We start from the raw sequence: 23,930 nt of genomic DNA on the forward strand, positions 1-23,930 counted from the left end.
GTGAAATAGAGGGAGACCCTTTTAAGAAGTCAGCCTCTGATGCGCACACACACACAAAGGAAGGACCTCATACATTTTTATGCAGACCCTCTTCGCTGCTGCTGCAAGAACAAAATGTAAAACAGGTCTGATGTAGTCAAATGCGATACACACACACACTGCTTACACACACTTTCACACAGGATCTCACACATCTGGCTGTGAGTGAATGACTGTGTGAAAAAGAGGAGAAAAGAAGGGAGGATGTGAGGAGTGAACAGTTTGAATCAATGAAGAGAAGCAGCAGCAGGAGGAGGAGGAGTTTTTTTTGTATCCATCACTGAGATTAAAGAGAAGGAGGAGGAAGAGGAGGAGGAGGAAGCATGTGGATTAATCTTCTGGTCAGTAAACATGAGGTGGAAGAAGCTCTTTAATCTCATCTGGAACAAACAAACATTTCTCTGAGCTGTGTGCAAATGTTTTCAGGATTTTCCCACATCCCACCGCACTCCGACTCCAAAATGTCCCAGCCAGATTCCCTGTGGCGTTCGCCTCAAAGGGACTTTAGGGGGCGTCATTTTGGAAGAGCGGCCCAGTCACGTAATCCTATCAGAGAAATGCCCTGAGTTAGTCTCTGTTGGGTCCAAACATTAATTTCCATCCTTTGTTTTTGGGACCACATACAAACGCAGTCATTAAAGTAGAAAAAGTGAATACAGTTGAAGAATATTCCAGAATTAATTTTTTAATTATATTTTTCCATTTTTATGATCCATGACTGTAAATTTAGACTGAAGAATCTAAAAAGTGAAGATTTTATAAACCTCTCTGAAGCTGCTGGCTGTGAAATGAATACAATTCTGAGTGTCGCAGTGTGCTGGCAGACCCTCAACCTTTGCCCAGAAACACACACACACAAACTCACACACACCCCTCTACACACATTCACACCCACGCATTTGGTGTTGGGTTAATGCCATAATGAAGTGGTCCCTGAAATGAGTACCACGGTTCACCAGAGAATAAGTTATAGAGGGACACATACACACACACAAACACACACACAGACACACACACACACACACACACACACACAGACACACACACACACACACACACACACACACACACACACACACACACACACACACACACACACACACACACACACACACACACACACACACACACAAAATGAAACCAGCTGTCTGTAAGATTTCAAACACTGCTCGTACTGTTCCCCTCGATTAACCTCCATTCATCTCTCTTGTGCGTTTATTTCTCTCTTTCATTTATATTAACTCAAACAGTGTGTTAAAGCAGCACCACCCCTCAGGTGTGTGTCGTGGTTTTGAACCTCTTTTGTCTCTCTGTGTGTTTGCCTTCAGGTGACGGCACGCTCAGAGTTTGGGACATAAAAGCAGCTGCGTGTCGATTGGCCGTCCCAGCTCACAAAGCTGAGATCCTGAGCTGTGATTGGTGCAAGTATGACCAGGTAAAGGCCACCCAAAGATTGTAAAACTAGCTAATGAGGTTTTGAATTAAGACTCATTACAGCGGCTTTGTTTCCCACCACTGCTTTAATTGGAAATCCAGTTGACAAGATGATGTGTACGAGAAAACAAGGTATTACAAGAATAAGTCATATTGTTGCCTGGTTAAAGTCTAACGTGATAAAAGATATGAAATCACAAGATTTAGGTCACAGACTTTTCTCGACTGAAATCACTGCACTGCAAAAAACTAAAATCTTATCAAGTGTTTTTGTCTTATTTTCAGTAGAAAAGGTCTTTTTAGACTTAATATGACCCACATTCACCTGACCAGTTCAAAGAAATGTCTTGTTTCAAGTTATTTAAAGACAAAAATGAGGTCTGAATTGCTTGTAACAAGTTTAAAAAGTCTGCTAAAGGAACACGAGACAAGTTACTTGTATTAAGACATTATCTTAGTTTCTAGCAAATTGTCTAGAAACTTTTCATTTTTCCATTTTTTTTACTTGTTACAAGCAATTCAGAGCTCATTTTTGTCTTTAAATAACTTGAAACAAGACATTTTCTGGACTGGTCAGGTGAATGTTGAATGTGGCTCATATCAAGTATAATAAGGCCATTTTTACTAAAACAAGACAATAACACTTGATAAGATTTCAATTTTTGGCGATCATTATGAGATTAATTTAGTGCTGTAAGAGTATATAATTGCAGTGTTAAGAGATTAATATTGTAATGTTGCTATATAAAAGTCTTAAAGCTCCAAGATCATAGTCACAACTGGGAGCGCGGCATGGTTTGGATGGCCAGTGTGAAAGCTGTAGCTTGAAAGATCTAAGTTGTATGTATATGCAGGGGCCAAAACATCCAACATTAATTTTTTTTTGCTGATACATATTTAAGTTGCTTTCATTTGCTTTTGTGACAAATAATTGTCTTGCATCCCTTCAAAATTAAAGCACATGTCTAATCAAGAACAAATAATAGAGGCATTAGGCTGTACAAAAAAGGAAAATAAGCGTTTGAAAACAACGCATTTGTGAAGCAACCTCTTCATTCAGGACACATTTTTTTAAGTTTATCCTGCTCCTGTGAATACTTAATGTATTTCATAGGGTATTTAGGGTTTAAGTGAAAAAGAGTAAGTTTTAATGTGAATTGTTGTGTTGGCAGAATATTGTTGCCACAGGCTCAGTGGACTGCAGTGTGTGTGTGTGGGACCTAAGGAATGCCCGACAGCCTGTCAATCAACTGCGAGGCCACACCTACGCCATCCGCAGAGTCAAGGTATATTTACACACACACACACACACACACACACACACACACACACACACACAATCTAACATGCACACACACACGGCCTGGTTTCACTTGCTGTCAAACATCTTGTTTCAACACTTAGTTCCCACAATGCATCACCTCATTTGCGTGTTTGTGTGTTCGCTGTGAGATGCACTGCAGGGCCTGACAGCATCAAAAACACCCCCATAAATGGACCTAATAAGACACACACACACGGGCCATGCTTGCAGAGCTGCAGAGGACTCCCTAAATGCATCCCACTTACTGAGATTAGACACATGCCACTTCACACACACACACACAAACTCTACTGAGTTCACCCAATTAAACGCCATCTCTCTATCTCTGTCTGTTTTTAGGACAGGTGATTCTTATCAATGCTTTAAAACTGTGAATGTGTGTAAGAGAGTGTGTGTTTGGTGGAGGTTTGCAAATCTGTCACCTTGTATTGATTAAGAGAAGGAGAGGAGAAGAGGCGAAATCAGCAAAGGCAGAGGAAAGAGACAAAATAAACGGGAGGTTGGAAACATTTCCAGCACAAACAACATTTCAGGCAAAAACAGAATCAGTGAGGTAAAGATATACACTCACTGGCCACTTTGTTAGGCACACCTGTCCAACTGCTTGTTAACACAAATTTCTAATTAGCCAATCACATGGCAGCAACTCAATGTATTTAAGCATGTAGACATGGTCAAGACGGTCTGCTGCAGTTCAAACCGAGCATCAGAATGGGGAAGAAAGGTGATTTAAGAGACTTTGAACGTGGCATGGTTGTTGGTGCCACTTGGGCTGGTCTGAGTATTTTAGAAATTGCTGATCTACTGGAATTTTCACACACAACCATCTCTAGGGTTTGCAGAAAATGGTCCCAAAAAGAGAAAATATCCAGTGAGCAGCAGTTCTGTGGGTGAAAATGCCTTGTTGATGTCAGAGGTCAGAGGAGAATGGACAGACTGGTTCAAGCTGATAGAAAGGAAGCAGTAACTCAAATAACCACTGGTTACAACCGAGGTCTGCAGAAGAGCATCTCTGAACGCACAACACGTCCAACTTTGAGGCAGATGGGCTACAGCAGCAGAAGACCACACCGGGTGACCCTCCTGTCAGCTAAGAACAGGAAACTGAGGCTACAATTCACACAGGCTCACCAAAACTGGACAATAGAAGATTGGAAAAACGTTGCCTTGTCTGATGAGTCTGGATTTCTGCTCCACATTCAGATGGTAGGGTCAGAATTTGGCGTCAACAACATGAAAGCATGGATCCATCCTGCCTTGTATCAACGGTTCAGGCTGCTGCTGGTGGTGTAATGGTGTGGGGGATATTTTCTTGGCTCACTTTGGGCCCCTTAGTACCAACTGAGCATGGTTTTAAGTCCACAGCCTACCTGGGTATTGTTGCTGACCATGTCCATCCCTTTATGAGCACAGTGTACCCATCTTCTGATGGCTACTTCCAGCAGGATAACGCTCCATGTCATAAAGCTGGAATAATCTCAGACTGGTTTCTTGAACATGATAATGAGTTCACTGTACTCAAATGGCCTCCACAGTCACCAGATCTCAATCCAATAGAGCACCTTTGGGATGTGGTGGAACAGGAGATTCTCATCATGGATGTTCAGCCGACAAATCTGCAGCAACTGTGTGATGCTATCATGTCAATATGGACCAAACTCTCTGAGGAATGTTTCCAGTACCTTGTTGAATCTATGCCATGGATTAAAGCAGTTCTGAAGGAAAAAGGGGTCCAACCCGGTACTAGCAAGGTGTACCTAATAAAGTGGCCAGTGAACGTAGATAGATATGGAGAAAATGGACCAGATCTGTTTCTTAAGTTTTCATGTGCAAAGAATCTTCTACTGAGAAAAAAAATAATACACAACTTTTTCTTTCCAATAGGTATGTGAAGTTTTGTAAGAAAATAGATTTTAGACCTAAAAGTTTGGACCTCGCTAAGCCAGACAAAACAGAAAACATTAAACTTGGTTAGCATTGATAATTCTTTGCTCCAGTAGAGCTCAGACTCTCTAAATATTTGTTTTTGCACCAGTGACAAAAAGTTTCTGCAGGTGAAAGCGATAAAGTAGCTCTATAAAATACAGAGAGAGAGGACCATCAGCATGGAGAGGAGTGAAATGAGGCAGACACAGAATCTGCTTGATAAGAAAGGTGAAACTGTCAGAAGCAGAGAGGGGGAACAAATGAAGGAATAAATTAATTTAAGAGTGCTTAGCTGACACTCGCTGTGATTTCTCTCTGTGGACTCCTCTGTGTCTCTCTCTGTGTCGGCACAATCCTCAAACTGCTGAGTAGAGAAGAGGCTGAAATGTCTGCTTTACCTGCCTCCAGTCCTTTCTTTTCAACCAGGATGAAAAAAAAGAATGAACTCATTTTTAATGTTCACAACTTTTTTTTTCAAGATGAGCAGGGAACCTCCACCGTCTGCAGCCTCAAAGAGACAACTTCAGTGAAACATCAGAACGAAATAAAAGTGTGGAGAGATGAAAGAGTTAGTCGACGGAGGACTCAAACATTCAGCTTTTTCTTTTAACACGGCAGGTTTCTGCTCGGTCATTGTCTTTGGAAAGAGCAACCACTGCATTTTTTTCCTTTAATAACAGCTTTTATTCCTTTATTTAACCAGACAGAGTTCTTTAACACTTTAATGCCTGAATATGAAACACAGTTGGGAAAATATCCTAAAGGAGGGGTATTAAGCTTTACTTAGTCTTTATTCTGTCCCCCCAGTGCCCCCTGTAGTGTCTCCACATGACTTAAAGATTATCATGAGATCTTCATGTCATCGCATGAGGATCACTTTTTTTTTTGAATAAATTTTGGGCTCAGCATACATTTCAGGCTCTAACAGGAAACCACTAAAGCCTGCCTGTAGCTCTGCCTCCAACAGGCCTCTTGAGAGCTGGCCAATCAGAGGGATGGGGGTTTGCAAAGCAGTGAGCCTTAAAGAGACAGCAGCTAAAACAGAGTGTTCCAGACAAAGGCTGAAATAAGGGTTGAATACAACACCAGGAAGAGAACAAAAGAGAATTTTTGAGCTGTAAATTCAGTAAAAATCTACAGGAGGCACCTGAGGGACAGAATAAAGAGTAAAGAAATAAAGGACATAACCCCTCTTTAAGGCTCCTTGCTCCACAAACCCCCTTCCTTCTGATTGGCCAGCCTTTCGGAGGCCTCCCAGAGATGGAGCTATGGGCAGACCTTGGTGTTTGAGACCCTACCCTCGAACTTGTCATTAAGCAAAAAGGAGATTCTTATGTGATGGCTTCATTTTAACAGATCTAGTAAAGATCTTGTGTTATTTTATTTTTTTTAAGCAGACTGTTTGAGTAGATTTTACAAATAAGATTTTCAGTTTAAAAGAAGTGACAAATTACATTTTCTATGATAAATTATTTAAACGCTTTGGACTTGACAGCAAGTATCTTCACCTTCTAATCCTTCTTTTATCTTTTTCCTGCAGTTTTCTCCGTTCAGTGGGACGGTGTTGGCGTCCTGCTCATACGACTTCACCGTCAGGTAAGGACTTGCGATCACTGTCTTCTTTTTGTCTGTGCTTCTTATTTTTCGGTATACCATCTGAATTTGTTCCTCTTCTAATTAATTAAAATCTAAGCGGCTCCTTTTCAGTCGTGTTTAAAGTGAAGTACAACAGAAAGCCAATGATATCTGCAGCTCACTCTGGGTTAATGATCCGTGGAAATAAATGAGGTTTAACAGGTTTAGATTAAATGTGTTTACTTGAAATCATCTATCGGAAACATTAGAGAGGAAACAGAAACCCTGCAGAGCTCCTCCTCGGAAACATTTCTTACAAATGAAGAAGTGTTGTCAATCTTATCTTTTCCTCTCCCTCAGAGTGGATGTATGATGTGAAGGTGTAAGGAGTCATGACGCTGTGGTTATGTGTGATAAAGTTAACTGGTGTGTGAGGTGTGGACAGACACATGGAGATGAGTTTTTCTTTTATTGCGCTGCAGAGGTTTAGTTATTAAGATCTCTAATATCAAGCATGACTGCACCTGTAGCTCTTTGAGAATATGCTGCTGCATAATCATACCCTCCTTCTCCGTTTCTCGCTCAGCGGTGGTTCTCACGAGTCTCTGCAGCACTTGATTAAAAAGTGTTACCTGCACTGTCAAACCTGTATATTTGAGGCTCTTAAGGTTTAATGTGATTGGAGCTGCGCTAGTGTATAATTATAATGTAGCAAGAGTTTGCTCCATTGATGAAAAGGTGAAGGGTTGAAAGGTGAAGAAATTAATTCAGTAAGATTCTGAGAAAGTAGAGCTGACATTGCGGCTCTAACTTTGGACTCTTTGCTACCTTTAACTTGCTAATTTTCCATTATGATAATATTTCTAAACCCCCTGAGCTTTGCCATCACTCAAAAAAAGACTGATAATGATTACTTTCATTATTGATTCACCCATCAAAATAATCAATTCCACTCTTTAAGGGCCTACAGTGACATTTTTTAAATTGTTTATTGTGCCTGACCGTAAAATGAGGAAGGTATTGAATTTAGCCTCATAGAAAAGCATCACATATTCACGCCAGGGAGGTTTCAGAAGGATCAAGTTTTGAAAAACTGGTCTTTGGTGTCTTATCGGCAGCTGCAACAGCTTTAGTGTCCCTCTAAAAGTCCTCCTCCAGCTGGCAGCTGAAGATCTGATACTGCACTGTAATCTTTCAGGCTCAATCAGAGCAGCAAACAATCAAAGTTGAATCGCGTGTCTTATTTTGTCACCAACAGGCGCAGATTTTCATTCACAGTGTCTGACGATATTACAGAAAACATCTCAGTAGCAAAAGAGCACAGAGTTTAGTTTTTTGACCACAAACAGTAGTTACATCTTCCTAGACTAAAAAGTAACTTTACCTTTCAGGATTTCAGACACCGATAATAATCTGTGTCGTTCAATCTTCTCTGTAAATGTTGCTTAATTTAACGTCTGCTGTAGTTGATGAGACTCCAAACAGAAGATGAAGGATGAATCATTGCTGAGTTGAAAGAGGGGACATAAAACAAATGAACGTCAGCTCTTAGTTATGTCAAAGGATGGAGGGAGAAAAAAGAGAGGACGTAAAATGCCGAAAGGAGGGAGAAGAAGGCTGGGAGATAAATGTGCTGAGAGCTGGCTGTGTGCCAAACGCTGTGTTTTATTGATCAGCGCTTTCATTGGCTGAAATACTCCATGCTGAGTCCTGATTTCATTATACACACACACACACAGACACAACAGGGATAGATAGAGTCACCACCTGCTAAACCCTCTGAGATATAAAAGAAAGAAATCAACATTGAAAGCTGACTTTTATAGAGGGGGTCTTCTGCTTTTCTATATGATAAAGAAGGATATACAGTATTAATCCTGGGTGATCAGACTGAGTGAGTACAAAGTTTTAAACCTCTTCATATTCATATGTTTTCCAAATCCAACACGTCAAAAATCTCTGTATTAAAAAAAAAAAAAAAAAACACTAGATCATCACAAGATTTTCACAAGATCTCCACAGGACTTGCTGACATTGTTTTCCTTAGACTTTGAGGAAAAAACTCTCTGTTTTCTGTACCGAAGAATAAAAGAAATGAAGAACCATTTTTTTAATGGGCAGCCATTATCCGTGAGATATATTTTAAAATATGTCATTGATAAATAGAAATAGATCATTAACAAGACAAAGATGGAAAAGTTGGAGGGCGGACCTCAAACACCAAGGTCTGCCCATAACACGCCCCCCTACAGGCTTTCAGAGGGCTGGCCAATCAGAGTGGAGGGGGTTTGTGGGGCTTAAAGAGACAGCCAAAAGTAGGATGGGTACCTTTGACATTTAAAACAATAAGGCACCGATGCCCAGTACCCGGGAACCGGTATCGGTACTAGACAGTACCAATTTTGGGTACTTTTTTGTGTTTATGTGGTAAAAAATATCAATTTGTTTGTTAATAAAATGTAATTTTTTCTTCAATTTAACATGTTTATTCTTCAATATATATAACCGTGTAATGCTGTGTTAATGTCCAGCATGGAAAAGGATGCATTTAGGTACCTAAACATGGTACCTTATGATTTTTCATGAATCGGTACCTGGTACTTTCGACAGAATTCAGTAGGTATCTGTTAAAGTCCCCCCTAGCCAAAGGGACAGAACCAAGTTTCTCCTCACTGACTCGTCTTCAGCTGGTTTTCACAAACTGTGTCGTGCAGAGGAACTTTTTAAAGTGCTAAAAAATGTCTCTATCTTCAATTTGATCTTCAATATTTTCTCTTCTTTTATTAACCCGCTTGCTGTCTGTCCTCAGAGACAATCCTTAATCCAGTCTTTACTGCAGTGATAACATCTTATTCTTCTTCTCCTGCTGATGTTATCAGATTTAAACACTCTGAATGAGACAGAGCTGCAGGTTTGTTTCTTCCTCAAACACAAACTACCTGACTAATTATAACCTCTCCTCCACTCGTGCACAGCCTGTGTTGGAGTGTGTGTGAGTGTGTGGTCACAGCTGTGTGAAGCCTCTAAGCATTGATTATGACTGACTGCAGGAGGCTGTTGTTGCCTCATTAACAGGAGACTCTTTACATCATTAGCGGTCGGTCTCCTCTTTGTCCATGCATCAGCAGCCTTTCTGCAGCTTTACCCACGTCTGTTATCAAACTTCAACTGATGAATGCCACACCTGACAACGTTTAAAAAATGCCTTGTGTATTTGTCTCTTTCCTATTCTGGTAAAAGTATCAAAGCAAGATATAACTCCCATTTAGTTCTGGTTATATTTCTCTCTGGGCTCTTTGCTGCTGCTCTCCCTGCCTTGGTTTTGGCAATCCATGCCAGCATGTGGAAGGGCTGGTAGCACGCAGCCAGACATGAAATGTATCTAAACATCAAACTTTGACGCATTCAAATTCCAGTCATCCTGTTTATTTGATGTGAAATATAAATTTAAAATCTGTGCGCCAACTCAGCCACCTGTTGGCAGCCTGTCACACCTCCCACTCACACACTAATACACACACCTGCCTCTTCCTGTGTGCTTACACACTGGTTGTCACATGTGCAAACAATGATCCAGTCCACCTGCACACAAAACAAAACATAAGAGCACGTATGCTGCACTCATTTGGAAATTCATCGGAACACACACACACACACACACACACACACACACACACACACACACACACACACTCTACAACCACAATGACGTGTTCATCCTATAGTAATCCTCATTTCCGCCCACAGCCTCATCTTGTCTTTTTTATTTATTCAGTCATAACCTTCAATCTCAGCTTTGACTGGAGCATCATGGGAGGTTTTATTGTTTTGGCCAAAGAGGTGTGCAGAGGAGAGGGCTCACTCTGTGTGAAATTAACTGAACTGAACTTGTGTACCTAAATGAAGTGAGCTGTGAAAGAGCAAGTGTTTGGATTTTGATTTTTTGTGTATTTTTTTTTTTACTTTTTCATACATTTTATGGATAAGTCGGTGCAGTACCATAAAACTTGGCTTATAAAAACTGTAAAGAAATTAGGTGACATTGCTGACTCTTCTCTACTTTCTGCATCATACAAAAAACATAATCATTATGATAAGCTAAAGGGACTCTACAAAACTTTGACCAGAGCTGTACTCATGGACCCATGAGTGAGAAAAGTAAACCGGTGAAGTGCATGTGATGGAGGGTGGAGCAGAAACACATGGCAAACATGAAAAGCTCCTTCTAACACACATATGGAGCTGTAAACATGCCATGATACAACAAGGATAAAACTTTTTTATTTTTCTGTTTCACCACTTTGTGCCTATACTGCTCAACCACAGCTCATCCTCTCACGCCGTCTTTCACTTGCAGCAAATTTCACTTAAAGATGTGACTACAGATATATTTTTTTTAAAAAGTGTTGGTACTTTTTGATACTTCCCAACCAATGACTGTATAAAACATGGAGGTAGTCTCAGTGACTATTTGCTTCTGAAGCGGCGTTGGTGGTTACAAGTCAGCCATGCCCTTGTGTGGGCAAAACTCAGAAGTTGAAATAACTACAAAAAAAATGTTTAGTAGAGCAATTACCCATGCAGACTAAAATTTTGTTTTGAACCAGGCTGTATACATGTTTGTTTGAATGGGTGTGTTTGTGGTTTCTGGTGTTTCTGCAGCCAGCCTCAAGTGGACACTTAAGGAACTGCCGTTATTAGCACCCCCTTCAGGCTTCATATTATATAACTGACAAGAAGGTACTGCTTATTTCGAACAGCAAAATGAAAGCTGACTCAGAGTACGTGACTTTTTAATGTTAGTTTATTTTGACTATTTGTTTTTGTTTGAGGTTATTTTTAAGCATTTCATCTTTAATTGGATTGGAAAGATGAAGAGAGGCCAAAAATGTGGAGAGTAGAGACCATGGGAAGATACATGCAGATGGTCAAAAATTCAAACTGAAGCGCTCAGTTATAGTTAACTTTTCTGAAATGTAGGTATAAATTTTAGTTGTTTCCCACAAAATATGACTCTAAGATACAAATATGTGATGTTTTGTATGTGGTGCCATCTACTTGTGCAAAACAGCCATAGGTGGACAACAAACAATCAAACAAACCAAAAAACAGGATGGATTTTAAATAGAGGCAAAACCACTTTTTGATTCTATTTTCTTTCTCTTGGGAATTTTTCCTAATTTTTCTCCTTGATGTTTAGATTTTATTTGTGTCAGTTTTCGGTACAGAGACTTAGTGGCATGCCAAAGAGTCACAGGTAGTCCTTCTCTGTTGCTAATCCTGAAACCAACGCTATTGAAACAATCACTTTTCATGTAAATCAACTGTTTTTAAAGTGAATATGAGAAAGTTCTTTTCAATGGTTTTAACTTTGGTTTAAAACCAATTTTTGTCAGAATAAAAACCTGTAGCTCTTTTTCCCTTTCTCAGAACAGTGAGCCCATGTTGTCCCTCCCTAACAGCCGCTCAGACGTCCGTTGTTTGCTTAAGATAAGGTTTTCCGTGCTCCACAGCAGCCCGTGTGTTTGTGTGACTCTTAACATTAATTTCCTGTTTGAAATAAAAAGCATCACTGACCCTAATGGGGGCCGGATCTAATCACTTTCTCTACATTTCTGCCTCTCTTTCTGTTGTCTTCCCTCACCTCTATCCTCCCCTGCCCTCCTCCTGCTCTGCTTTTCTCTGCGTCCGCTGGGACTTAATGAGTTTCGCAGTAATAGTGAGACGCACACACAAAGCTGACAGGTGAACGGACGGTTCCACAGAATGAAGCACAATAGAAGCTAAATAATTACCTACCATGGAAACTGCAGACAAAAGGCAGTGCAGGCCTCATTTATACAAATAACACAGTGTGTTTGTCTAACTGGGACAGTCATCTGGTCCTAAACACACACTTCTACACATACACACAGGAGTGTCAGCGACAGCTGTAATCTGGACCACACATGGATCTCTTTGTATAAAGAAATGTGTTGTAAGAGAGAGACGTCCTCTGCAGAGGTTTGTCCAAACACTTTAGATCTTACTTAATCTATTCTTTGTAAAACACAAGCCTCTCTCTCCCCTCCTCAGACGAGTGTGGTTCCTCGCTGCAGTTGGCTGTAAATCATTCCTGTTTCTCTTTATGAAACCAATCAAGGCTCCAGAGGCTCTTAGCTGCAGTATTATTACTCCTTCCTTTTAATGCACCGACAGCAGCGCTGTGACAGTAATGCATTCGTATCAGTTAAGATTATTTTATTGCAGCTGCACTTCATTACGATGCAGACTTATAACTCTTATCGCACTGAGACCAATGAATGGGTTTTGGATTTGTGAATGAGTGAGCACTTAAAATGCACTTGATTGATTTTTTTTTCTTCAAGTTATTTTTTCTAAAAGCTTTTATTCTATTATTTCAGATACAAATTCAACACTTCCGTTTGAGTCAGTTTTGCTTCAGACTAGAGTTGCAGAATTCTGGGAATTTTCAAAGTTGGAAACTTTTAATTGGAATTTATGGAAATGAGCAGGAATCTATGGGGGTAAAATGGAAATTTATAGTGAATAACTTAAGTATGGTATGTAGCATAAGTAAGGGATGTAGCATAATTTTGACTAAAACAACCAATTTCAATGCAAGTTCCATTGAATATCTATGCTATTCCTTGATTATATAGCAGTACTTTGCGGACAACAGGGCTATTGAGGCCAAAATCCCTTCATGCTCTGAGCATTTATTTAAGATCATTAAAGGCACCACCTGAGGATTACTTAGGCCCCATTTACACAACAACGTTTCCTCCTGAAACGCCAAAATGCAGTGAAAAACAAATCTGCGTTTAGACAGAAATGCTGGGGGACTAAAAAAGGTGTAGTAAGCATGCCTTGTCTTGTCCAGAAGCTGCTTTTGGTAGATCTCCACTGAAGTAGAGCTGGGCCGATTATCTGGTGTATTGGAGAATGCATTTAAGGTTGGCAAAAACGCTGTTCCAGTGTAAATGTGAGGCCGAAATGCAACAATACTTTTGCGTTTCACCCTAAGACCATCAAGCAAGTTCTGATAAAACAATTCAGAATTTTTCAAAATTCCCAATCTTATTTCCTTATTGGATCAAAATCAGAATCAGAATAGCCCTTATGCGCCAAGTATCTTCACAAAAGTGTACTTGAGTGCAGGTCTGCTATATTCTCTTAGCATGCAGTGCTTTAAGTACCAAGGAATTTAAGATTTGGACAACCTTACAGTGTTTCACACATGCACAAAGTTCTTCCCAAAGACATCCCGGTAAGCTGCACTTGTGAGATGGCAGTTCATCCTGAGCAGGGGTGGTGTCGTTTTTGGTCTTTTGGGTCAAAGTCTACAAACAGCAATGTTTGGCAATACGAACCCTGAGACCCCAGAAGGTCGCGCCCCACAAGGTCAGCCCTCAAGCACGTGGCCTGTTTTCCTGCTCTATCAACTGCCCTTTCCTCTGATCAAAGGTATAAAAAGCCCCAAAACATCACTTGAAAAATAAAACCAAACTACAATTCCCGGAGTGTCCACAAGAGGCTAGCTGGAGATACACCAGAAACCACTTTCAAAAAGCCTATCTTTATAGCAGAAACAAACTTGTTTACAGCCTGCTTCGGAAAATGATTTTAGTTAGAATAGATCATTTCTCGAATGAGGTAATCTCTTTATAATTTGCTATTTAAGAATTTGTTCAACTCGTGAATTTTGTCCATGGCATGATTGACAGGTGGGCACCTTGTAACCTGTCTTCAAAGAGGGTCAAGTCCTACCTCATGAAACTACCAAAACTTTTGTAGAAAGTATCACAAGCTTCTAAAGTTGCTGCAATCGAAAATACAGAGAGAGAAAGAGATGTGGTGGTTGAGTTGCATAAAAACATAGTTAAAATATGGAGCGCTGCTAATGAAAACAAAGCAGTGAAAAAGAGAAATATGAAGTTATTTCCTGATAGTTTCACGGAGGTTCTGCTCTGAGCAACTTTACAATATGACTACAGCTCCAAATGTGTAAGAAATGAGCTACATTTATTACTGAAACAAAGTAAAGACTCAAATCTTTGTATTAGAAAGAAATGGGTGATGTCACAGAGACAAGGTCAATAGATTATAGAGTCCACGATGTAAGAGAATTCTGACCCCCAAACATGTTCTATAGGTATGTTGCAATTTTAGCTAAAGTAACATGTGGAAATGTGTTTTAAAGTCTAGTTTTGGTCTGACTAACATGCAAATTCAAGTATTTGTATATAATTTGTATTTATTATAACGTCATGCACACTTTCTTTGATGGGACATATGAACAATTCACATTGTCATCATATGAGTGTGTTCAAATGCTCATCCAGCTTCTCTCATCTGGCTCTGCCGCTCCTTCTTCGCATCTTATTGTTGGAAAAACTGTAGACTCTACAACATGAAATTTTCCTTTTGCTCAGTTACTTTCCTGTTTTTACTTCTCTGGCACACAACTGCCCGACTGCCCCTCGGGGTCATAAAGAGTTTTAATCACTCTAAAGTGCTCCAGCTCCTCTAAATCATCCTGAAGCTGCAGCTGATGTGTTTATCGGACGCCAAGATAAAGTTTGTTTTACTTGTTGGACGGAAGAAGTTTTCAATCAAGTTTAGAAGTGGACTCGGTCTGCTCATTAGGGCTGACGTAAACCTGCAGTATTATAAAACACACACACACACACACAACACATAGGTTTAGATGAACATGTACACACACAGCGATAGTGAGCGTTAGCAGTGATTTACACTAACAGCTCACTCAATATATAATATCTCTCAATGCGCGACGCTCCCCAGACACCCATTGCTCTTGGTGTGCATGCAGCTCTGTGTGTTTGTGTGTGTGTGTGTGTGTGTGTGTGTGTGTGTGTGTGTGTGTGTGTGTGTGTGTGTGTGTGTGAGTGTGTGTGTGTGTGTGTGTGTCTGTGTGTGTGTGTGTGTGTGTCCAGTATTAATAAAAGCCTAATGGGACCTGCAGTGTTCCCTCTGAAAATGATTTAATTACATTTGCAAAGTGGATGAGTCTGGAGGGAGCGTTTGCTGCGTCAGGACTTTGGCACACACACACACACACACACGCACACACACACACACACACACACACACACACACACACACACACACACACACACACACACACACACACACACACACACACACACACACACACACACTCACACACTGTCAGGACCAGGAAGAGAAACAGTCTTTCAATTAGTCTGATTGGCTGGTGCTGGCTGAAGTCAGAAGGCAGTGTTTTATTCTCTCTCTTCCCCCTTCGTATTTTTCTTAATCTCATTCTCTAGATTGCTGTCGTATTCACTTCACTTCCTCTTTATTAAACTCTCTCTTTCTCTTCTACCTTCCCTCCTGTTTTGAATTCTGCTTGAATAAAGCTGCCCTTACGTCTCTACATGTGTATTTACAGACGGAGGTGTAGACAGGTGTAGTTCACTCCTCTCATACAGTGAATTTTCTAGAGTCAGTGAGCCGTCAGAGCTCCAACATTCGTCTGATATGTTTTCATAAATAACACCTGATCTCTAACTGTTCAATTTAGAAAATTAAATATGAGGTGCGATCATCCAGCCTTCTCCATCTTTTACCCTGAAACACGCTCAGGTTAAAACCTCAAGATTAATAGGCAACACAGTCTAAACCTTCACACGGGTTATAAGCTTGAATTTGTTGGAAAGCTCTAAGTTTACAATTTGTTTCTATGTGTTTGAAGGTTCTGGGACTTCAGTCTGAACCAGCCTCTCCTGGACACAGTGGAACATCACTCTGAGTTTGTCTGTGGACTCGACTTCAACCTGCATGTCCCCAACCAGGTAACACACACGCATACACACTCATTCATACACAGTTACATGTGTTTTCTGCTGCTTGATTATCGTACACAGAAGATCATTTTTATAACTTTAACTTTCCTACCTCAGGTAAGTTTACCTGTTAAAAGAGCAAAATCACACAATAACACAACCAGCACCAAACAAACCAACCAAAGAACCAACAAAAAAAAATCAATCAACCAAACCAAACAACCAGACTTACCAACCAAAAGCCAAACCAACAAACTAGGGATGTTCGATACCACTTTTTATGCGGACCGATACCAGTACAAGTACTCCTTCTTGGGTACTCACCGATACCGAGTACAGATACCACTAGCAATTTTGATACATAAAATTTCAACTAACAGTGATAGATCATTTTGATCAGAGACAGCACAGTCACTATGCCATTAAGTTCAAATACAAACAGCTCTCTCTGAGTTTAGACCTTTTTTGATCAACATTAACTAACAACTGTCAGAGTGTTTCTTAAAGTCAACTACAAAATACTGCAAAATAAAAAAAAGTTTTACAGTTAACTCTTCCTGTTTCATTCATATTGTCTGAAAAGACCTGGGGCACATTTGCAGTGGTGTTAAACAGCATCAATTAGCAGCATCTAGTGGCGAGGAGGACTTGCTCGATGTACGTTTTTATTTTTGCCTAGAGTATCTGCTGCTAGTATCTGCAGCCTTCTGGAGTACCGATACCTTGAAAAAAGGCTGGTATCGGCCCGATACCAATACCTGGTATCGGTATCTGGCCATCTCTACAACAAACCAAACTAACCATCCAACCAACCAACCATACAAATCAACCAACCAACCAAAAGAACAACAATCGACCAAACCAATCAACCAAATTAACCAACCAAAAAGCCAAACTTACCAACAAAACCAACCAACTTACCAACCAAAAAACAACCAACCAACAACTCAACCAACAAACCAACAAACTAACCAACCAACAAAACAACCAAAGCAACCAAACAACCAACCAACAAACCAAACAATCAACAAACCAACCAACCACCAACCAAAAAAACAAACAACCAAACAACCAACTAACCAACAAACCAACAAACTAATCAACAAACCAACAAACTAATCAACAAACCAACCAACCAATCAACCAACCAACCACCCAAACATCCCAACCAAATTGACCAACTAAATCAGCTGCTGCCTCAGGTATCATAACAAGCTTTTGCTCGCAATGTAGTCAAGATCAACATTGTTCGATGACGAGAAACTGGAATGGAGTTTGAAATCCTTGAAAGACTCTTCAAGCAGGAAAACACAAAATATTTCACAGTCATGTACAGACAAATTGCAGGTGACAATCATTCCTGTCGGTTTGCTGGATGGTAAAGTGTAAGCTCTAGAATTTATTGGTTAAACATCCGCACCTCTATGTACGACACCAACACTCCACATAATAATAATAGTAGAGACATAAATAAACCTGTGGACTGATCACTGGATGGATCTGTGCTTCAGGGGGAATCTTTGCTGTGAGTTGTAATAGAAACATTAGCGTGAAAAGAATGAAGACTGACAGATTTCCTTTCACAGAGCAGATCATTCATGTACCAATTTAATCTACCGTACTTTACTCGCTTGTTTCCCAGATGAAGAGACCTCTCATCTGCTCCTCTCTCTCATGTCTCTCTCTGCGCTGTGTGTTTCAGTAATCAATCTTTGGACTCTAACAGATCTCTGTGTCCACATCTGCTCCTCTAAGTGTGTGCTGTAGTTCTTGAAATGGACCCATCCATCACTCTGTCTGCAGAGGAGCACGTCATGTTTTCACACACTCAAAGTCACACACACACGCGCGCTCAATGCTGCTGGGGAGCTGGACGTGTCGGGGTGATGAAGCAGTGAAATGAAAAGGCCACCCCTGTCTAATGTGTCTAATTTAGTTTTTCCGACAGAAACCCAGAATAACCCTGAATCATTGTTTGTGACAAAATTAACCAGAAACTCTCGTCTTCTTATTGGTTCAAGGAAAGTTTAAGAACACTTAAAAATAGACCTTTAAATCCCCACGGACTGTCAGTGTTGTGATTTATTTCCAAGCGTGCAATAGAACAAAAGAGGAGGAGCATGTACGACGAGAAAAAATACATGAAGGTGAGTTTTAAGACTGGCTCCCCTGATTACAGGCTGGAGCGGGAACCCTGGACATCACGCTCCACATTTGTATCCTCAGCAGCCAATCAGAGTGGCTCAGACTCAGAGGTTTAGCAGCTTCTTGTGTTCCTGTTTGTGTGTCGAACAGAGACGCCGTAATAAGCGGCATTGTCCCCGCTGTCAGAGTTTGAGAATGTGTGTGTGGGAGGAGGCAGCGGCAGTAATGAGCTGTATTGTTAGTGTGTGTCGTTATCAGACATGTCATTACAGGAGCAGGAACTCACTTACACAAGCAACTGTGACAGGGGTGAGGACACATACACACAGACACACACTGACGTCACACACACAAGAGATCTCCCCTCAGAGTTCCTGCTCTACTCTCTGTGTTCCCCAAACATCTTCAATGTTTTTGCTCTCATGTTTTCGATGGTTAAATTTTTCCATCTTGACATTTTGGTGCATTTCTTGCTTAACATTGACGCCTGTAATCTACCCCTCATACCTCGTTACTGATTGGCTGAGTCAGCTCTTTGTTCTCTGGAGAGATGTTTACACCTGTATCCTTTCTATGTGTTCTCTTTTCATCATAAGGATACCTATCTTTGAGAAAGGTGTTACGTAGAAACCCAGCTTTACTAAATTTTGTAGCCTTGTGGAGTGTTAACGGTCTTCATGAGGCTTGCTGGAGTCGTTCCAAAGTGTAAAAACACCAAGTAAAACTTAATTTAAGGATATTTCAAGTCTGCGTTTGGAAGTAGATTGGAAGTTAACAGTAAAGAGTTAATAACTGCTTTTAACATCAGTGGCTATTGGGAACTCTTCTACAGCCAGTTTCCCACCTAGCTTAATGTTGCAAACACGTCATTAAAAAGTCTGTATAACTCGACCAGTAACATGTTTTAATTACACACTTACTGTCCTCCTCAGGGAAGTCACAAGGTGATGTTGTGACTGGTCAATCAGCTGATTTTAGAGGGTTTGGTCCTCCTACCTGAAACTGCTGTTCTTTAAGGCTCTGCGGAACAGAGCTAGAGATAGGGATAGAGCCTACCCCCGGGAGGATAGGGATAATTTTTGGCTTTAAATCATGTAATTAGTCCAATTCTTGCGTCTTTGTACTGGCTCCCTGTTAATTTTAGGATTGATTTTAAAATTTTATTGTTTGTTTTTAAAGCTTTGAATGGACTGGCCCCTCAGTACATTATGGACCTTCTCCAAATCTATTCTCCAGCGCATACTTTGAGGTCCGAGGGCCAGTCCCAGCTTGTGGAGCCTAAGATGAGACTTAAAACAAAGGGGGACAGGGCCTTCTCTATGGTCGGCCCTAAGTTGTGGAACGCTCTGCCCCCCCACATCCAATCTGCCCCCACAGTGGACTGTTTTAAGTCTCGTCTTGAGGGCCCACTTTTATTCTCTGGCTTTTAACACTGCGTGAGTTATGTGGTCCTCTGTGTCTTTTAGTTATTTTATAGTGTTAAGTTTATTGTTGTTCTCCTTATTTTATCTATTTTATTTGTATTTATTATTTTATGTACTATTCATTGTTTTAGTGTATTCTTGTTTACTGTTACTTGTTTTTATTACCTTAATGAGAACTGGTGGAGCTGTTTTACTGTTTTTATCATTATGTTTTTGATGTGCAGCACTTTGGTAACACTCTGTTTGTGTGCTTTATAAATAAAGTGGATTGGATTGGATGGGGTGCACAGATTTTGCAGGGGCACCAGAGGAACAAAATAAAGACTAATAAAAGATAAGGACCCCCTCTTTAAAGCTCCCTGCCCCACAAACCCCCTTCCTTCTGATTGGCCAGCCTTTAGGGGGCCTGTAGGGGCAGGGTAATGCTCAAATCTTGGAGTTTGAGTCCTCGCCCCTCCAAAGTGCCATAAAGTGGTTCGGAGATCCCTAAGTGATGACCTTATCATTTGAACAAATCTGGTGAAGATCTCGTGAAGATCTCGTGAAGATCTCGTGCTATCACTAGAACAGGATCAGGGATTTCTATAACATATGAATATGTGGAAGATTAAAATTTTTTACACACGTTAAATGTGAACATCCAGCATTGTTACTTTATTTTCATGTTTCAAACATGTGAAAAAATGATACCCCTCTTTAAACCTGACTACCTCAGGACAAAGAGGATCATCCACATGTTCATTCTACCGATGTAAACAGTTTATAATCCTGTTTTACTTGATTGTTTGTGTTTGTAAGTCTCTGCCGGTGCCTGGAAAGCATGGAGCTCCTCTCTGCCCAGATGCAGTTAAGATGTTTAAGAAGTGAAGCGCTGCATTTGCATATTGTTTTAAGAACTGACAGTGAACTCGCACATCATTTCCATAAATATGACCGCCTGGTCTCATAATCCTGACAGCAGTTTAATCTGCTCAAAACTTGAAGATGCTGCATTATCCATCCCCCCTGTGAGATATCACACTCCTCACTTCTTCTTCTTCTTGTTTCCTCTCAACTTCACTTCACCCCATCTCTCCGTTCTTATCTCCCGTTCTCCTCTCCCGTTCTCCTCTCCTCCTTTCTCCCCTTTAGACTTTTCCCTGCCTCTTGCTTGTTTTAATTTCGTCCTCCTGATATCAGAGCTAACTTGCTCGTAGCCTCTTCCTTCTAATCACTTCTCGCTGCGATCAATTACACTTTTCTCTCTTTTTATCTCCCTCTCACACAAACTCTCTCTCTGGTGTGGTCTGTGGTGCTGTTCAAGCGTAGCCCAGCGTGTCTGATGAATCACCCTCCTTCAGCTCTGCGGGCCAAACCACACACACACTTTCATAGAGGACCTTTGCTTTGTGGGTGGTTGGTGTGTGAAGTAGGTGAGGGTTGATAGATCGTGTAGAGATTCCAGATGACAGCCATTTACAGGTCTGTAGGTCAGTTTATAAAACTTCATGTAGCTGCCAAAGTTTTTACATGCTGCCTTTGTTGAAATATTAAATGTTACCAAGATACATTGTCACATCATGCTTCAAAGATGAAACAAAACTTCATATAACGCTAAATCTAAGACTCAGATTCTCTCACCTTGTGTCTGCTCACTGAAAAGAATTTTCTGACACAAACAACCACAAAACAAAGTATTAGGATGCTATCTCTGCCTCACTTGCTGCACTTTCATCAGCCTTAAACTAAAAACAAGATAAAACTATGGAAAGGCTGTCTCAAAAATAGCACAAGATCTTCATAAAATCTTTATGAAATCTTCTCAAGATCTTACTGACACTAAAGCCTGGCACACATTGCAGATTTCTTCAAACCTTCACGCTTTTTTAAATCATGCACTTGGTGATAAAAAAAGACAGATCGCATATGATCTTTCTTTTCTGATCCTGTAGTGTGTGATTTGCACTATGAAGCACACCACACACTAACCCATTCTTCAGCAGAGTATCGGATTCTTCACGCTCATGCATCGACAACTGCAACCCCCTCCTCGTAAGCCTCCCTGTGTGTACATTTACACCTCTGCGCATTATCCAGAGCGAAGCAGCACATGTGGTCTTTAACCAGCCCAAAACAGCACGTCACTCGCTGTTAATCTCTCTTCACTGGTTTCCAGTAGCAGCTTGAATCAGATTCAAAGCTCTTCTTCTGGTTTACAAAACATTGACAAGAATGGCTCCTGCCAACCTGGGGTCCCTTTTCCAGGTTTACACTCCTTCTCACCCTCTACACTCTGCTTGAGAAAGATGCCTGGTGCTCCCAGCCCAGCACGGCACGACTCTTCTCCTCTGTTGTACCCAAATGGTGGAATGAATTACCCAACTCTTTACCATCCTCAGAGTAACTTTCTACTTTTAAGAGCTGCTGAAAACTCATCTGTTCAGGGAACACTTAAGCACTTAATCTGACCCTTCTCCTCTTTATCCTCATGGGTATAATGATTTAGAATGTCTAAGATCCAGCTCTTAGTGAATTTTCAGCACTAACTGAATGTTGTTGAGGGTTGAATTATATTGTTGCAGCAATTAATTATGGTTAGTTGGCTAATTATTTTACATTATAAGAAAAAAATAACTTGTAGCACTTGTCTTGCACTAATTAAGTTTTCCTTCTATCTAAATTTGTGCTTGTGTTTTACGTCACTTTGGACAAAAGCGTCTGCTAAATGAAACTGTACAACTGTCAATATTCCAAATCTTATGTAGTAAAATGTGACTTCAGTGTAGACAAACATGACAGACAAACAGGAAGAAGCAATGACAGTTGTTTTCGGCCTCTTACTTTCCCCCTAAAAAAAAAACCTGCAAAAAAAAAAAGAAAAAAAAAGATGTACAAAGTCATGGAGATAATGGGAAAATGCTGTATGCATTACAGCGCAAGTTGGAGGTGAGTAAAAGAGTCATAAATATTACAGAAAGCTTGGAGAGCATACTTGCTCTGCAGTCAATCAGCTGAGTCAGCTCGCATCTTGATTGGTTTTTTACCTCGGTACACGTGACATTACACACTTTACCTGCTCAGCTCCTCGATGAGCAGCCCACTCACTACAAGATATCAAGTCGCAAATATTAAACATGTTCATCATTTACCATCTCTCCTTCTGAGGCCTTCTGAGCGGAACGGAACGGACAAAGTCACTCTTTACACAACCCACACCACAGGAAAATCAGACACTATGTTGCTTGCAAACATCAGACAACTGGGCCTTTGCTGGCTATGATCGAAATGGGTGATGGAGACAAAAATCAGCCCTATTACCCTGTAGAGTGTACCCACTTTTACTGAAATGATAAGGTCATCACATAAGCATCTCTTGATCCAGTCTTGACATGCTGGTGGGGCAAGCTTCAAACACCCAAGTCTTCCCATAGCTCAGCCCACAACAGGCCTCCAGAGGGCTGGCCAATCAGAGGGAAAGTGGGTTTGTGGAGTGGGGAGCCTTAAAGAGGCAGTAGCTGAAGCAAAATCTCAGACAGAGGCTGAAGAGATTTGTATGAGCTGTAAATAATGTGAAGATACTGCGTGGACACCATGGGGACAGAATAAATATGAAATAAAGCACAATACCATCTCTTTAAAGAAAGCAGGGAAAATAAAGCATTTAAGCTTCTCACTGCATTGAAAAGACAGATACACACAACTTTGCCTTATATCCTCTCTTTCAATCGCATTTTTCTTTATTGTGTTATTATAAACTAACAACCTGTGACACAATGATGTCATACATTACCTAACACCACTCATCGCTACTTGACAAAACTGGCGCATAGATCCATATTTATCTATTAATGCTAAGCCTTAATTTAACAGACACGACTACATTATGTGACAAAAAAAATTCTGACGCTTTCATTTTTTTACGCCAAACTGTGGCATTTTGGAGCTATTTCTTCTGCCCCCATGAACATCCTCCCACACACCTGTCCTCCAGACTCTGAAGGTGTGTTTTTGAGCCCGTACAGTCACTTTCAGTGTTGCTGTGTTCCCATGACAATCCAACAGTGATAACTCATGTACTGGAGTTTAAAGCTGTAATGTCTCTTTCCCATTAAGAGCACATATCTACCACTAGCTTATTAATGTTTTAATTATTCTGTCTTCCTTCATCTCTTCCTCTTTAGTCTGAATTAAGTCATTAAAACAGAACATTAGTCTCACTTTGAACTTCTTTCATATTTCTTTAAGTCGTTT

At 40.6% G+C, this 23,930-nt stretch overlaps 1 protein-coding gene across 2 annotated transcripts in view; it reads left to right on the top strand.

Annotated features, from left to right (window-relative positions):
- Positions 1–23,930, top strand: part of pex7 (peroxisomal biogenesis factor 7) — a 41,942-nt gene that overhangs the window by 13,256 nt on the left and 4,756 nt on the right. For both annotated transcript variants that reach the window (XM_074685181.1, XM_074685183.1), the window contains exons 7-10: positions 1,368–1,474; positions 2,646–2,759; positions 6,264–6,319; positions 16,041–16,140. In XM_074685181.1, the coding sequence (XP_074541282.1) occupies positions 1,368–1,474; positions 2,646–2,759; positions 6,264–6,319; positions 16,041–16,140 (377 nt within the window). The remainder of the gene's footprint in view (positions 1–1,367; positions 1,475–2,645; positions 2,760–6,263; positions 6,320–16,040; positions 16,141–23,930) is intronic.

This window comes from Halichoeres trimaculatus, unplaced genomic scaffold, assembly GCF_033239565.1.
Source record: "Halichoeres trimaculatus isolate MK-OKI-2021-1 unplaced genomic scaffold, fHalTri1.1 fHalTri1_scaffold_13, whole genome shotgun sequence".
NCBI lineage: Eukaryota > Metazoa > Chordata > Actinopteri > Labriformes > Labridae > Halichoeres > Halichoeres trimaculatus.